This window comes from Phaethon aethereus (assembly GCF_964289735.1).
Source record: "Phaethon aethereus genome assembly, chromosome: 1".
Lineage (NCBI taxonomy): Eukaryota > Metazoa > Chordata > Aves > Phaethontiformes > Phaethontidae > Phaethon > Phaethon aethereus.
The window spans coordinates 220,567,085-220,581,997 of record NC_138575.1 but is presented as its reverse complement, the minus strand read 5'-3'; the positions used below and the strand labels follow the sequence as shown (position 1 = coordinate 220,581,997).

At 44.5% G+C, this 14,913-nt stretch overlaps 1 protein-coding gene across 2 annotated transcripts in view; it reads left to right on the top strand.

Moving 5' to 3' along the window:
- Nucleotides 1-1,209: 1,209 nt before the first annotated feature.
- Nucleotides 1,210-14,913, top strand: part of UVRAG (UV radiation resistance associated) — a gene marked incomplete at its 5' end in the record, with an annotated part of 104,154 nt that continues 90,450 nt past the window's right edge. For both annotated transcript variants that reach the window (XM_082009508.1, XM_082009507.1), the window contains one exon: nt 1,210-1,290. In XM_082009508.1, coding sequence (XP_081865634.1) covers nt 1,210-1,290 — 81 coding nt within the window. The remainder of the gene's footprint in view (nt 1,291-14,913) is intronic.

Genomic DNA, 14,913 nt, shown 5'->3' with positions numbered 1-14,913 from the left:
TCGGGGACAGGCATTCCCAGTGCTGCTGCCGGGGCGGCAGGACGGGCGTTCCCGGCGCTGCGGGGACAGGCATTTCGGCACAGCCCGTGCCGGTCCCAGGCAGTGCGATGGGGACAAGCGTCTCCAGCGTGGCTGCCTATGCCGGGCAGGCGCTGCAGGGTGCCATGGGGACGGACAGCCCCAGCGGGGCATGGGGACAGGACTGCCGATCCCGGTGCTGCGCGGTACGTGGGGATGATACGGCCCCGGGTGGGGATGGTCCTTCTGGCCAGAGTGGATGTTGCCTGGGTGGGGTGGGATGGAGGTGGGTGCTGGGGGGATGTTGGACCTCAGCATGTATTGGCATCAGGGTTGGCCTGATGTGGGGTGGGTTGGCACCATGTGGGGTGAGTTGGTGTGGTGTGGGGTGGGTTGGTGTGATGCGGGAAGGGTCGGCGTGATGTGGGGTGGCTTGGCCTGATGTTGGGTAGGTTGGCGTGATGTTGAGTTCGTTGGGATGATGTGAGGCAGGCTGGTCTGCTGTGGGGCAGGTCGGCCTGTTGTGGGGCAGGTCGGCCTGTTGTGGGGCAGGTTGGTCTGGTGTGGGGCAGGCTTGCCTACTGTGGGGCATGAGGGTCCAGCCGAGGGAGAGTTCTCTCTCGAGGAGCCCCAGCAGGGCCCGGGCCGTGGCGGGGCCAGGCCGCTCCCCGTTGCCATGGCGACAGCGCCCCCCGCCCCCGCGCCCCCCCCCAGCAAAATATTTTCGTTCCACCACGTGATAAAAACAGCTTTCCCCCTTCACACGTGACGGAGGACGAGCTATGTCAATCAAAACCGCTTTCCTCCAGTTAGTAGCCGATCCTTCAGGCGCCGTCCCACCTTCCGGAAGTGGGCGCCCCAATCGGCGCCGGCTCCCGTTCCAACGGTTTGACAGAGGCCGCGGAGAGGAGTGTTGATTGGCGTTCCTTTCAGCTAGTAGCATCTCAGGACGCACCCGGGCTCCCACCTCGGTGGAGCACGGGCCAATGAGCGGGCGGGATGCTCCTTCCCTCCCGCCCCCCGCCGCCCGCCCCGCAGCACTGCGGTAATATGGCTCCGTAGCGAGCGGCCCGGGTCGGTGCTGTTGCCGCCATTAACCCCTGGGTGCCCGGTGGTAGCGGGTGGGGAGCGGCCCGCGGGACTCATGCGCAGGCGCTGCAGCCGTTGTCCGGCCGTTGCCCTGCCGTGAGGATGAGCTCGGCCGCTGGCCCCGCCGCATTACCTCCGGGCTCCGCCACCCGGGCCTTGCATGTGGAGCTGCCCTCCCAGCAGGTACGGTGGGCCTCGGGGGGGAGGTGGCTCTCAGCTAGGGGGGGTGCCTTGCAGTGAAGGGGGAGTCCTTCCTGAGGTCTGGGGTGCCCTGAGGTGAAGAGGGGGTAGCAGGTGTGGGGTGCCCTGAGATGAAGGAGGGGGTACCCGGTATGGGGTGCTCTGCAGTGAATGGGGAGCCTTTTCTGAGTTGTAGGGCGCCCTGAGGTGACGGGGGGGAGGCTGCCCGGTGTGGGGTGCCCAGGGGTGTGGGGATGTCCCTGGAGGTGTAAGGAGGGGGTTCCCCGAGGTACGGGGATGTCTGAGGTAGAGTCTCTGAGTTGATGGAAGGAGGATCCCTGACGCAAGGGGGTTTTAGCACCCTTCTCTTGGGCTGGTAGGAAGATGAGAGGTTGAGGGCCCGTTTGCGTGGGGGCAGGAGTCTGTGCCCGTCTCCTGCCTGTACAGGAGAGTCAAGCGGGCCGTCCCTCTCCCTGAGAGGCTGCTTCGGTGCCCACGGAGATGCTGGGTGCAAACTAAAGCTGGGAGTTGCAGCACAGATAACACCCAAATAAACTGATTTTAAGTTTGGGTACTTGATGGGGCAGGAGCAGCTGGGGTGCCCTCTCCTCTCCTGCTGTGTCTTTTAACAGGGTGGGGGGCAAGCATGGGTAGAACATACGGTGTATTCCAACAAGGGATGAAATGTTCCTTCCCCATCACATCCTTCCTTCAGCTAACTCTGTTTTTCCTGTTTGTTGATAGTTGGCTTTTGGTTTACTGGGCAACTGTCCCACGTTTTAATTTTGGAGAGCATTAGGAGCAAGGTTAAGTGAGGAAGTCTAGGCTCTGCCTGAGGGTTTAGCAGTCAAACTAAGGCTGTGCCCTTTCCCCTCTTGAATGCAGTGACTTATTGTATGGATCTAGTCAGCTTAAGCAGTGGTGGTGGAGGGGGGGAACAATTCCTTAGAACAAGCATGCTTTTCTTTAGAAATACTGTAAGATGTGAGTCTGAACTTGAAGTTTTGGTTCATTGCTTCGGTGCAGTCGATGTTCCTAAGAAGTAGACATGTGACCTGAGCTACTTGAGCTACGTGCTTCCAGGTGTGAAAATGAAGAGTTGCTAGAGAAAAAGCAATAGGTGTCAACTTGCAATGAAGATATAACTGCTCCTTGGATAAACATGATTTACCAGACATTCACTTAGGGGCAAATGGAGGGAATGAAAATGGCTCTTGGCCACTGGAGCTGTGCAAGTATTGACCCTAATTTGAGAGCAAGTACTTATTCTAAAATGTGGGCCTGTTCTATGTTAAGGAACATAAACATAAGCACTGCTTTAGATGAACTTTACAGGGAGCAGTGGATTGTTCAGGAGACCAAGTATGGCCTTCTGCCTGCTGAATTTTTGGTTTGATTCTTTCCCAGGCTTGTGCAAGAACCAAGCGACTGCTGCAGGCAGAAGCCTTAGTTATTAGTCATTGGACTTCATTTGTGAAAGTGAGACCAAAACACAGTCTGTTTTCTAGGAGCAGAAACTGAATCATCAATTATAGGATGTTCCACTCGAGTAAATATTTAGTTTAAGTTACGTAGGATGCTTGTATGGGTGCTGAAGAAATGTTTAATTGTAGCAAGTGTAAGTCTGTGACAAAGTCTGAGGAATTGTTTTGCTGTGTGCTCTGCAAATAGCAGGACCATGTGCTGAGGTATCTGTATGCTGTGTCAGTGCTTACAGTCGAATCAAGAAGCTCACAAACTAGTCTGATACACTGATAACAAATCATCCTCTTTCACTGTATTATCTGAGCTTAAAAGTATGTTACTGAATTGCAAGGTACCTCACCTTGAAGGGGCTAATCACCCTGGAGATATTTTACTGCAGAGTCATGAAAAAGAATGGAAAAGTCATTCCAGTCCATTGTACCACTTCTATAGTGCAAAAGTCTGGCTGATCTGGGTATGGTGCTACGTAATGCAGGGCGACTGTTTGCTACCTGCCAGCATAGAAGTCAACTCCGTGATTCTTTTAATAGGCAATTTTCTCTAGAACACCCAGTGCTTCATTTTTTGACTGTAAGGATGAGAGTAAGATGGTCTGAGTTGTGTCTATAAATCTCTCTAAAATACCAAATTCTCAAATGTGTCCTTAACGTGAATGCTTTTAATGACTGAAGTGACTTTTTAAGGACTGAAGTGTTGAAGATGTAATTTGGGTTTAGTCTAGATTTAATTGTGCCAGTGAAATGCACATTGATTAGGAAACAAAGCTCCTGCTATGGGTGCATTTGCAGGAGTGAAAAGTCATGTCCAAAACCTTTTGCCAGTGTGACCACACTTGTGTCAGACTGAGTAACCTATCCTTTGACTTGTTCGTCGGTGACAGGATGACCTGGCCTAAGAAAGCCTTTTGCCGTTGTATTCCACATGTTAAGTGGGAGAAATGGAGGATATGGCTGTAAAGAAATGCATCTGGTTAAGCATAACATTCCAATTTGTATCCCTAAGTAATTGTGCCAGGATGGTGTTTTATTTTGCTGGAAGAGTGAGTCTAAGACAACTGAAAATGTGAAATAATTACTTTTTAAAAGAGAGATTCTTCAGCATTATCTCTGCTAGTTGCTCGATGCAAGAAAGCCAGGTGTGTCATGGTAACTTACTGATTTCTAAATGCTCAAACCAAACTTCTCAGGCTTGTCATCATAAGCAGCTTAAAACAATGGGGTGTGGGGGAGCCAAACCTTTCAGACTCTTATATCCTAGGTGGAAGGGCTTGGACAAAAAAAAATGCAATCTTAACTTAGAGAGCCAGTCATGCTGCAGTCAAATGATCTGTTGAATGTTACTGTTCTAATTGCTGAACAAAACAGATGCTATGTGTGGTTGTCTAGAGACGGGAAAGCACATCTTCATGGACTCCAGAACCAGTGCCTCCAGCACTTCAAACTTTTCCTTCATGCTGAAATTGATAAGCTTTTACTATCAATTCCAACATTAGAGAGACTGAAGCTTTTAATGGACTGTGAGGTAGTGTTTGAAGACCTGCAAGCTTGAACTGCATGTGCTGTTGTACAAACAGCTATACTGATGCATGGTTTGTAGTGAGTGATTAGGGAGTTGTAAGGAAGAAAAAGAACCCATAATTTTTTTTTAAACAAATTATTTCCAGTCAGTCAGTGGTTCAGGCATTCAGTTAGGTTCACGTCCATAGACTGAAGTATTCTCCTGTCTACATGGCTAACCAGGACATAAATAAACCATAGGTATAATTAGTTTTGGTTTTGGATGGAGGAGAGGAGGATCCCTCAGAAATAATGGCTAGAACCATTTTGGAAAATGACAAAAACGTCCCCTACTACTTTATTGTGATAAAGACAAATGAAGGGAGAAAAGTGAACAAAACCCGATGTCGATTCCAGTGTGGTAGGTGAGTACTAAGTCCTATGTGTAGCTGCTTAGCGCTTCTGTGACTTGGCTGATTGTGAACTATTTCAGCAGCTCGTTCCCAAGCGGTTTGACTGTACACCAGCCACAGGGAAAACGCTCATCAGCCGGTTGCATCTCTGCCACCAGTGCTTGCCAGTTGTAAGCTAAAAAGTTTGGTCTGCTCATGTTGCTAATTCTCACTGGCCTGATCGATGATCAGTTGCAAGAAGCTTTCTTCTGAAGATCATCTATGGCTTACTTCCAAATTATAGGGGGGAAACAATATGTGATGTTTAGACTGTACAGAAGGCAGCCCTATAATGGGATCACAGGTCACCTCTATCTATATCTGCTTTTTTCCCCCCGGGAAACTGTTCACCTCTTGGACCCATACTGTTGTTACCTTAATGTAAGGAATTTTCTGCTCTCTGGAGATATCTTGGGTAATGGCGGGGGAAAAGCTAGATATTACAGATATTAGGTGGTACACTGGGAGCTGTATACAGAGTTAGGTCTTTGCCATCAGAAGTTTTAGTTCCAGTTCACAGAATCATTAAGGTTGGAAAGGACCTTCGAGATCATCAAGTCCAACTATTAACCCAACACCACCATGCCCACTAAACCATGTCCCAAAGCGCCATGTCCCCACATTTTTTGAATACTTCGAGTGATGCTGACTCCACCACCTCCCTGGGCAGCCTGTTCCAATGCTTGACCACTCTTTCGATGAAGAAATTCTTCCTAATATCCAATCTAAACCTCCCCTGGTGCAACTTGAGGCCATTTCCTCTCGTCCTATCACTGGTTACTTGGGAGAAGAGACCAACACCCACCTTGCCACAACCCCCTTTCAGGCAGTTGCAGAGAGCGATAAGGTCTCCCCTCAGCCGCCTCTTCTCCAGACTGAACAACCCCAGCTCCCTCAGCCGCTCCTCATCAGACTTGTGCTCCAGACCCCTCACCAGCTTCGTTGCCCTTCTCTGGACACGCTCCAGCACCTCAACGTCCTTCTTGTTGTGAGGGGCCCAACACTGAACACAGGATTCTAGGTGCGGCTTCACCAGTGCTGAGTACAGGGGCACGATCCTTGCCCTGCTCCTGCTGGCCACGCTGTTGCTGATACAGATCAGGATGCTGTTGGCCTTCTTGGCCACCTGGGCACACTGCTGGCTTGTGTTCAGCTGGCTGTCAACCAGCACCCCCAGGTCCTTTTCTGCCGGGCAGCTTTCCAGCCACTCCTGCCCAAGCCTGGAGCGTTGCATGGGGTTGTTGTGGCCGAAGTGCAGGACCTGGCACTTGGCCTTATTAAACCTCATACAGTTGACCTCTGCCCATCGATCCAGCGTGTCCATTGTCCAGTTCAGTGTCAGTCAATCACGTTTCAGTATGCCCTGTGTAGTGATGTCCAAGGTGGGTTTCCAAGATGAGCTGCTCAAAGACTTTGGTTGTATTGCGTGGGAAGGTGCATGTGGGGGAGCTACATATGCTCTGGTGAATATGGATGTGATGGTAGGAAGGGAGGGGGTGAACTGCACCGCTGTGCATGGCCGTGACTAGTGTTAGACCAAAGTCCAGATGACCCAATATCTTCCATATCTTTCAGTTCATAGACTTCTCTTGTCAGATGGTGAAAGTTTCTGCAGAAGGGAGCAGCAATGAGCTTTGAGTCACAGATGTCAGAAGCAGGCGTTTAGGGCAGAGCAAAGAGTGAAACTTCCCAAGCACGCTCTGTAGCCTCCATTCGCTTATAGACTGTTATTGATAAAGAACCAGTTGGGGTTTGGTGGATTTCTAGGAGGCTGAGAGCAACGCTTAGCAAACATGGCTCCTGTGGCTTCCATTCCAGCTTAACTCTGGGAACAGTTTAGCCCACATACTGCAGGACAGATTTGAGATGATAAGGGCAAGGGACCTGAACTGGTTCCATGAAGAGCCATGTGAGGCTTCCTTGCACTCTGAACTTCAGCAAACTGCAGAGCATCACATTTGTTTATACTCAGTACTGATACAGACCTGTCTGATTAGATGCGTGTTGGTTTCATGAAATGCATTTCCAGTAGCCGAGTAAAATTGTTGTGTGGCCAGGATATGTTTTCTCCCATCCCGCCACTACTCAAACAATGGGTTATCCCTGTCCTAAGCCTGTTTTTCAGGGAAGGGTCCTTCGTTTTGAATACGGAAGATGAAAATCCTGTTTAGGAATTGAAAAACTTCTTTCAGCCAAAGTTCTGGAGCAGACCCCTAAGTGGTAGAAAGAAAAATCCCCCCAGATCTACTTTGAACATGAAACCACGCTATACTGTTTACCTGCCGTGAACAGGTTGAATGTAATAAAGGGATTGAATTCACTGTGAATGTCCTTTTCAGGTTTATAGTCTTATTCTGTGATCCATCCTATAAAGAAATGAGAAGTTGGTGGCAAGTTCCGAATATCTCATTGGCGACCATAAAAGTGAAGATTCTATCCATTCTGTAAGATTTCTTGTACAAGAAATTGTTCCGTTGAGCTACATTTAAAGAAATGATATATGCTAAACATTTAACAATCTTTGAGCTTTTGGGATTTTAGTAATTGCATGAGCTTAACGTACATGCTGCAGAAACTTGCATTGCTACCTTGTTTGCACCCAGGATGCAAAGGAATGGAAGTCATGAGTGAAGTGAACTTTTAAAGCAAAGATGTTTTTTTCTTTTGAAAGTACTTCTGGAAAGAACTTCCCAGGAAAAAAAAGGCAAAGTACTTCTGGATTGCAGGTACTTCTGGATTCCAACAATAAATAAAACCATATTTTCAGCAGTTGGAAGTGACAGTCCAGTGTAATCCAGGACCTTGGGCATATGTTTAGATGCTTAAAGTGATCCAAGTGAGTAGAGGTAAAGCAGGATGAGAAGAATATGGTGCATTAGAACAAGGTTAAAATTTCATTATTACTTTCTTTAAAGATGTGTGCAACAACTTGGGTAATGTAGTAAAATGGGTGATTCCAAGTGTGCTGGCAAATGAGTTTGAGAGGTCTTCTATGTGGGAGAAGTGAAGAAAGCTGCTGTACGGGCTGAGGGCTGCATGTGTGCTAGTTTTTCAACTAAAACAGTGTGAAAAGAGCATCTTTTTTGGAAAGAGTTTTATGTAGCTATTGTTATATATTCCACTGAGTAATACAATAATGAAGACTGACTTTAATATTTTACTTCCTCTTTCCTAGTAAATATGCAAGGGGAAATCAGAATAGCGGATGGAAAGTGTCATATTTGAATATTGCTTTCACTTCTCTCTGACATGCAGTGTCTTTAAATGCCAAGTGGGGAGGGAAGTGCTGCTCCAGTAAAACACCACTGTGTGAGTGTTGACCTAGTGATCATACGTGCTTGTATCCATGGCCAGCTGTATCAATGTCTAGTGTTTGTCAGAGATAATGCTGAGGAGATAGTTGTTAAAGTTGCTGTAAAACTGTAATTGTAGCCCAAAAGATTGGCTGTTAATATGGGGCTGGATTTTTTTCTCTCTACAATGTACTTCCCCCCGCCCCCCGCAAAGGAATGCAAGTGTGTTTTGTAGACTGTCGATAAGTTAGAGATTGTTCTGTCAGAAAGCTGTAGTAAATCAGTTTTAATGCTTTATTTAGTAGATATTTGGGGGGGGGGTAGGGAATCTAACTCTTAATTGGGTGAAGGAAAAGTCTTGGTAGCTGGTAACTAAAGACTCATTCCTTATTTATGAGGAGAGGCTTACTGGCCTGCCCTTGGTTTGTCATTCAGTAATGTAATAAACATTAATATGCTTCAGGTTATTAATCAGCATATGCTGTTTGCTTGTGCAACTTGGTGCATGCTTAAAATCAAGTGGTTCTTTAAGGTCAGAAGTGCCTTTGCTTTGATTTTGTTGATGCTTTATTCCATAAGGCCCCGTTTACTTTTTGGGTCCTTCCTTCTGAGCATCACCTTGTTTTCCATTGCTTAATTGGTATTCCCAGGTCATTCCCACAGCTAATGTGGACTAATGCTCTCTTGCCCAAGGTGATCTTAAGAGGCTTAAGAGACTTCTCTGAACTGTTACGGTGCGTTATTAATGAGGTGGGAGTTGCACCCCGATGTTCTCTTTTCTACCCCATGGCATAGTTCCCATGTTGTGTCAAAGAAGCAGTTACAGTTTTGGTCTTTCATCTTGCAAGTGAGGCAATATTTATTCAGACAAACTCAGAAGAAAACATCAATAAGGAAAGATGATATTTCTAGTTGTTGCTTCTTAAAGATCTTGGTTAAAGATGCAAAGAGTAGTTCCTTGTTATTTGTATCTTACATAAACACCTAGCAAGAAGAGCTTTGTCTGGCCAGCGGTCAGTGCTTGCAAGATTTTCTTAACCCCAGTTTCGAGCAGTTTTTTAGGGTGTGCTGACAGTTTTCATTCTTCAGAGTTGTGGTGTTTGCCAGCTCGCTTGGTCTGTTGCTCTTGGTGTTGCAGTGACTGTAACCAAACACAGCTGTTGGAACAATACACAGAAAGAACTTCATTTGCCTAAGTCCCTGCATGGGCATATGATTTTGCTTTCATTACATTTAAGTAAATTCAATGTTTTGAGTCTTGTTTTGTCACACCTAACCAGCTATCCAGTTTATATTCTAAGGCTGAACACCCATGTGTTCTGTACCTGTCCCTACCTTATCTTTTAAATAACAAGCTGTTTCAGTCTTTCTGCAGAGATGAGCACAAATTTCGAATGTGGAAAGAAGGATGAGGATGTAGAAAATTAGTGAAGAGTGTGAACACTGTGGGCTTGCATTCAATATCTGTTTTGGTCTTGGTTGTCTCATTGGTTCTGAGCTCTAAAATAGTGGTGTAGGTTTCCTAAATGTGATTATGGTGTACAAAGAGAAAATTTCTTGCACCTGCTGAACAATTACCAGCTGTTTACATCCTTGCTCTGAGGGAGAAGTTGACTGCTGAGTTGCTCCCCAGTGTAATTTCAGTTATTTCGTGGGGAAACAGTTTAGTGGGGTAGCTAGTAAGAGAGGGTGCCAGGGAGGATAGACCAAAGGATGTAGCTACCTTTTAACAGTAATGTATAGCAGTCTTAATTTTTTTCACTTATTATGTAATTGGCTATCTTAGTGATTTTCTGATACTACTGTTGCTGTTTTAATTGGCTTTAAAGGAGCAGGTTGTGCCATAGACTGACATATTTTGTCAGATGCAACACTGACTTCACATGTTGTATTCTTCAACTCTGGGTTGAGCTAACAAAGGGCTCTTTTGCATTCAAGTAGCTGGAGAACAAGTTATACTTCTGTGTGGGCAGTGTCAAATATAGAGATGTTCCTTATTCTTCCTCTTTCATTTTCTTCATATATGAAGTAGGGAAGACTCGATGCCTTTTGGACGTCTTCCATCTGCTGACCTTGTTGAAACTCTCGGTGCAGTACAGCAGCAGGAGTAGTTATGGTGGAGTATGGATGATTAGAAACCTGTGTTGAGCCTTAGTGTGTTCAAGTGAAAGCTTCATAGGTGTTTTCTGTCTAAAGTGAACCTTTACAAAGCCTTTCAGATGCCCGTAAGTGTAGAGGACAGAAAGCACCCTGATTTAAGGAACTGTAAACTAAAATCCACAATTACACATTTGTGAAAATTTTGAACCCATGTTGATGAAAAAGAAAGTTTTGACTTTTCTTGTGGTCATTTAGTCTGGGTAAATCATACTGCACAGATTCAGTGTGTGTCATTTCTTGCATCAAATCTTCAAGAATGTGAGGGAAGAAAGTGTTTCATGTGTGGATGCTGCATCTTCACAGGAAAAAGTGCAGTTACATTCCTGCTGTGCATCTTTGAACTGGTGTTGGCCCTGGGTATGATTCATAGCAGGTAGAACTTTTGAAAGGCTGTTGCCAGAAAGTAGTTAAGTCTTAGAAAGGGAAATGAGTTACTAAATTGCTGTTGAATCCCATCACTTGACATGAGGAAACTGAGATATGAAGGGCATGCAATTATAAGGAGATCCACAAGCGATTTATTGAACTAATGATGATTGTGTAATGTTGAAGGCCTTGCTGTCTTCAGGTGTGTGCTGAAAGGACATTAAAATAGAATTCAAAAAATTCCTTATGGTGTGTCCTACAAACTTGTATATTAAATGCTTCTGCTTTGCTTCTGAAGTAGATCTGAGACCACGTGTGATTCTCTTGACTGAACTGTGGAAAACTGTTTAATTACAGAACTTCTAAATAAATCTTCCTAGCAAGTGTGTAAATTGGAGTACAATTTCTTGTCCTGCCTGTGGTTTTAAGTAACAAGGCATCTGAATAGTATCTAAACTTATCGCTGCATGTTTCTTTCCTATGAAAGGCTTTGTGTAGTGCAGCAGAATTCACCCAAACCTTCTGTGAGGTACCTTTTTTTTTTGTAGTGGAGTGTATCAAATTGGAAAACAAGACAGCTTGAAAACTTAGATAAAATTGACTTAAATATGAATTCTTGTTTACCATTTGACTTCCAGGAACTCAGATCACATGATTGATGCTTAATATTCAAGCTGGTAGGCATAGGTAAAAGCAAGTAGTTAGTGAAATTCTGAGGAACTAGGAAGTTGAAATAATCAGGTGTAGAGTAGTTCTGTGATAATAAATAATGCTCATGTTGGCTAAATACAGTTCATATTTTGATAGTGGGTTGTTTTTTTTTAGAGCTTTTATGCTTTTTAAGAAAAGGGGCGGGGGCAGGGGGAGGGAACCAACCTGGCTGCTGTGAGCTACAAAGCACACAGAGCCCTGTGTTTTTCTGTGACTTAATTATGACAAGTATTCAGAGACCCAAATAGCTGACCTTGCAAGCTCAGTTTTGTTAAGCTCGAAACAACTGGATTTGTTGTAGTAACATTTATGTTGGTAACTAATCTTTTCACCCTGCTTTAATGCTCAAATAGTTGGAAGGATTTTGCCTAAAGTCTTCCAGAGCTACTGTGGGTCATAAAGCAAGCAAGCAAGCTAGGAAACTCATGTGAAAGCCAGGTAAAATCAGAATACATACCAGCTTGTACAGAGGTTAGTGCTGATCCTGACTTAAAAAGAATTTATGGAATATCCTTTCTTGAAACAATCAGGAGGAGGGCAGCAGTCTGAAAATCAGAGATGGTGTCCAGAGATGAAGACTATGTCTTGGTGTTTATGCTAAAATCTGATAGGTAGGACGCTCCATTAAAGGCTAAGGAAGGAGAATTGGTGCTGACATTATAGCCAGTGTTGAAAGTTCTGTACAATATGTCTTCTGGAGAAAAAATGGTTGCTTTTCAGGTAATCGGGCCTCTGAGAACCCTGAGTAGTGATTTGCTTTTGGCAACTTTGGGCTTTTTAAGTGATTTCCCTAAATATTGACATTGCTTGTACAAGATGGTTTCCCAGCATTCTTACACTGGTTTTACTCTGGTATTTACATTCAGGCAAAAGTAAGGTTGGTTGGTCATTATTTTTCCTCCCCCTGCCCCCACCCCAAAAATGTTGAATCAGAAACACTGTCTTGAAGTTGTATGATGCTTTGCACTTTACATGGGTTATATGGGATGTCACCAGGAATGCCAGAGTGGTGGGATGGGGAGAAAATAGCCTTTTCCCAATCCAGCCACAGATCTGTAAAAATTTCTTCCTGGCCAATTGAATTTAAACTTTATTCTGGAAAATGTATTCACATTTACTAAGTTCTTTAAAAACTAGACTATTCCTACAAAATTTCTGAAACTTGCTTATGGGCATGGATGCAGTAGGCCCACTGTCATTCATTTATTAACATCTGGAAGAGTTTTCAGCCTAACCCTCACTTCACAGAGGAGGCTATTTGACAGCATCTTGGATGGCCGTTGCTGGAAGAAACTAAACTACCTGTCTTGCTTAAGTTTAGGTGCTCTTTTGACACCTTTGCAAATCCATTTAATATGTCAAAGTGCTAGTGTTTCTGCTGAGAGTGAGAATTCATGAATAGTTTTGCCAAAAGAGCCAGTGCTAAAGAGGGCAGAGCATGCAACTGGGAGAGAGGGCAGGAGGAGGCAGATGTGGGGCAAAAAGAGCATGCAACTGGGAGAGAGGGCAAAAAGAAGACAGACCTCCCCCTTTTCCCAGCAGTGAGCCATTAGATCATCTCAGTTGCTAATAAAATGATAGGCTCCATGTGCTAAAGAATAGGCTTAGCTGTTGCTCATATTAATGACCTGAGCTTCACAATTAGTAAGTGGAGCCTGAGCTAGTAAGTGTGGTAGATAGTAGTGAAGATACAAAAATGGTGTTTGGCTGTGTTCTCATCCAACTTGGGTATTCTTACATTATTATTTTTTTCCCAGGGCCATCAGATTCTTGTAAGAGAATAATAAAGTGGTTAAGATGGAAGAGGAGTCAGAACTTTCCGTGCTTGTTTTTGCTACCCATTATGTGACCTTGAACAAATAATTATGAAATTCCAGGAATACTTTAGGCTGTTACAGGTAGTCGCTGTTCTCCTTGTGGTTCCACGAACAGTTCAGACCTTTTGTTAACAACCGTGCACTTCTCTCATGTTTTGACTTGTACCTTTTCTTCCCTTCTTCCCCACACCCCATCTCTGCAGTGATTTTTATTAATGCTACCAGATTGTTAGACTTAACCCAACAAAAACCCAAGTGAATAGCTTTGTCACTTCAGTTTCTCAGGCCCAGAGGGAAGCATAGCGTGGTGTCAGGATAAGTTTAAGCCATCAAGAAATCGTAGTGTTTAAAAAAAACTCTGCTGCCTTGTACTCCATCCTGCTCTGCCTTGCTTTTGTAGTGGGCACATCTGTGTAGCTGTAGTGAGCTGAACTGGAAGAACTTACACTTAAGTATTTTTTTTTTCCAGTTGTAGCTTGGATGAATTCTCTGACCCTCTCTGTGAGACTGCACAAATGCGCAAGAAAACATTGTGCGGGATGGGAACAAGATGCAGAAGGTGATATTTCAGGCAGAAGCAGCGAAAGGTCATGGTATCTTAGTGTGGAGTGAACTAAAGCATGAAGGGACCGGGCATTTTCAGTCCTTTAAACCTCAGAAGACTTGGAGGACTGAAGAGTTCTGGGATCATCTAATGAAAAAGCGAAGTATTAACAAGGATGTTGAACAAAATACTTTATTCTGTAGCAGCCTCACTTGTTTATGGCCTGTGGTAAATCTGGAGAGATTCCCGGAAAGTCATTGAATGGGAACACTAGATACATTAAACAACTGATAATAGTTCTTCAGAATGATGAAAACTGAGTGCTTTTCTTAAATAAGAAAAAAGACCTCTGGCTTTTGAGAGAAGCTGGTTGTTGCAGAGTATGGATGGTCTCGTTGCACTCCATAGCAGCTCTGTCAAGATGCTGCTGTTGAATTCCAGGAATCCAGTTTTGTGTCTCTGCAGGCATGAGAGGTGAAACCTGATGGTACACTCTGCTCTTCTGGTCTCAACTAAAGCCTTCCTGACCAGCCTTTCTGTATATCTTTGGGGTAGCTGTATGCTTATAACCTCTGATATCTTTTCCTCCAGCAGTGTTTTTAAAATATAAGCTGCTACTCAGAATTTCTAGTAAGGGAAATTTAGTGGATCTCTTCTGGCTTGTAGTTACTTATCTTCAAAGTAGAAGGAAGCACTAATTTCTTTCGTGTAGGTCGGCATAGAGTTGCTGTGTAGCAGTTGCTTTTACTCAGTTGCAATTTAGACTGGCAATTAAATCAAATGATAAGAAGGCCTACCATGTAATTTTACTGCTCCATTGACTTTCTTGGGAAGTGCAAAGGACTAGGACAGTTGTGGTAATCAAAATAACTTCTGTGCCACAATCCCCCTAGAATGAGCTGTTAAACCTGCTCTACTACTCTGCTAAGCCATGATCCAGATGCACTATCCTGCAGGCTGCATGCACTAAATTCAGAGCTCTTGGAAAAGTTAAATACCCTTTTTAATGTTATCAGTTCTACTTGTCAGAGCTTACCTAAATCAGTGCTCTGCTGAAAAATAACTTGATATCTTATCAAGATGTCTGGTGTAGTGTCTGAGATCATCAGTACTGTGTTGCTGATAGACTGTCAACTGTTTGAGGAGATAGAGGTGAAAAGTATCTCTACTCATCTGCATAGTTTACTTAGCTATTTTTAAGAAAGCAGATCCTGCACAATCAGCTTGCAAACACAGCTGGCCTTTTTTAAGTTATGTGACGCACGAGGCTGCCAAAGCACTTACCATGTTTTTTAGCACTTA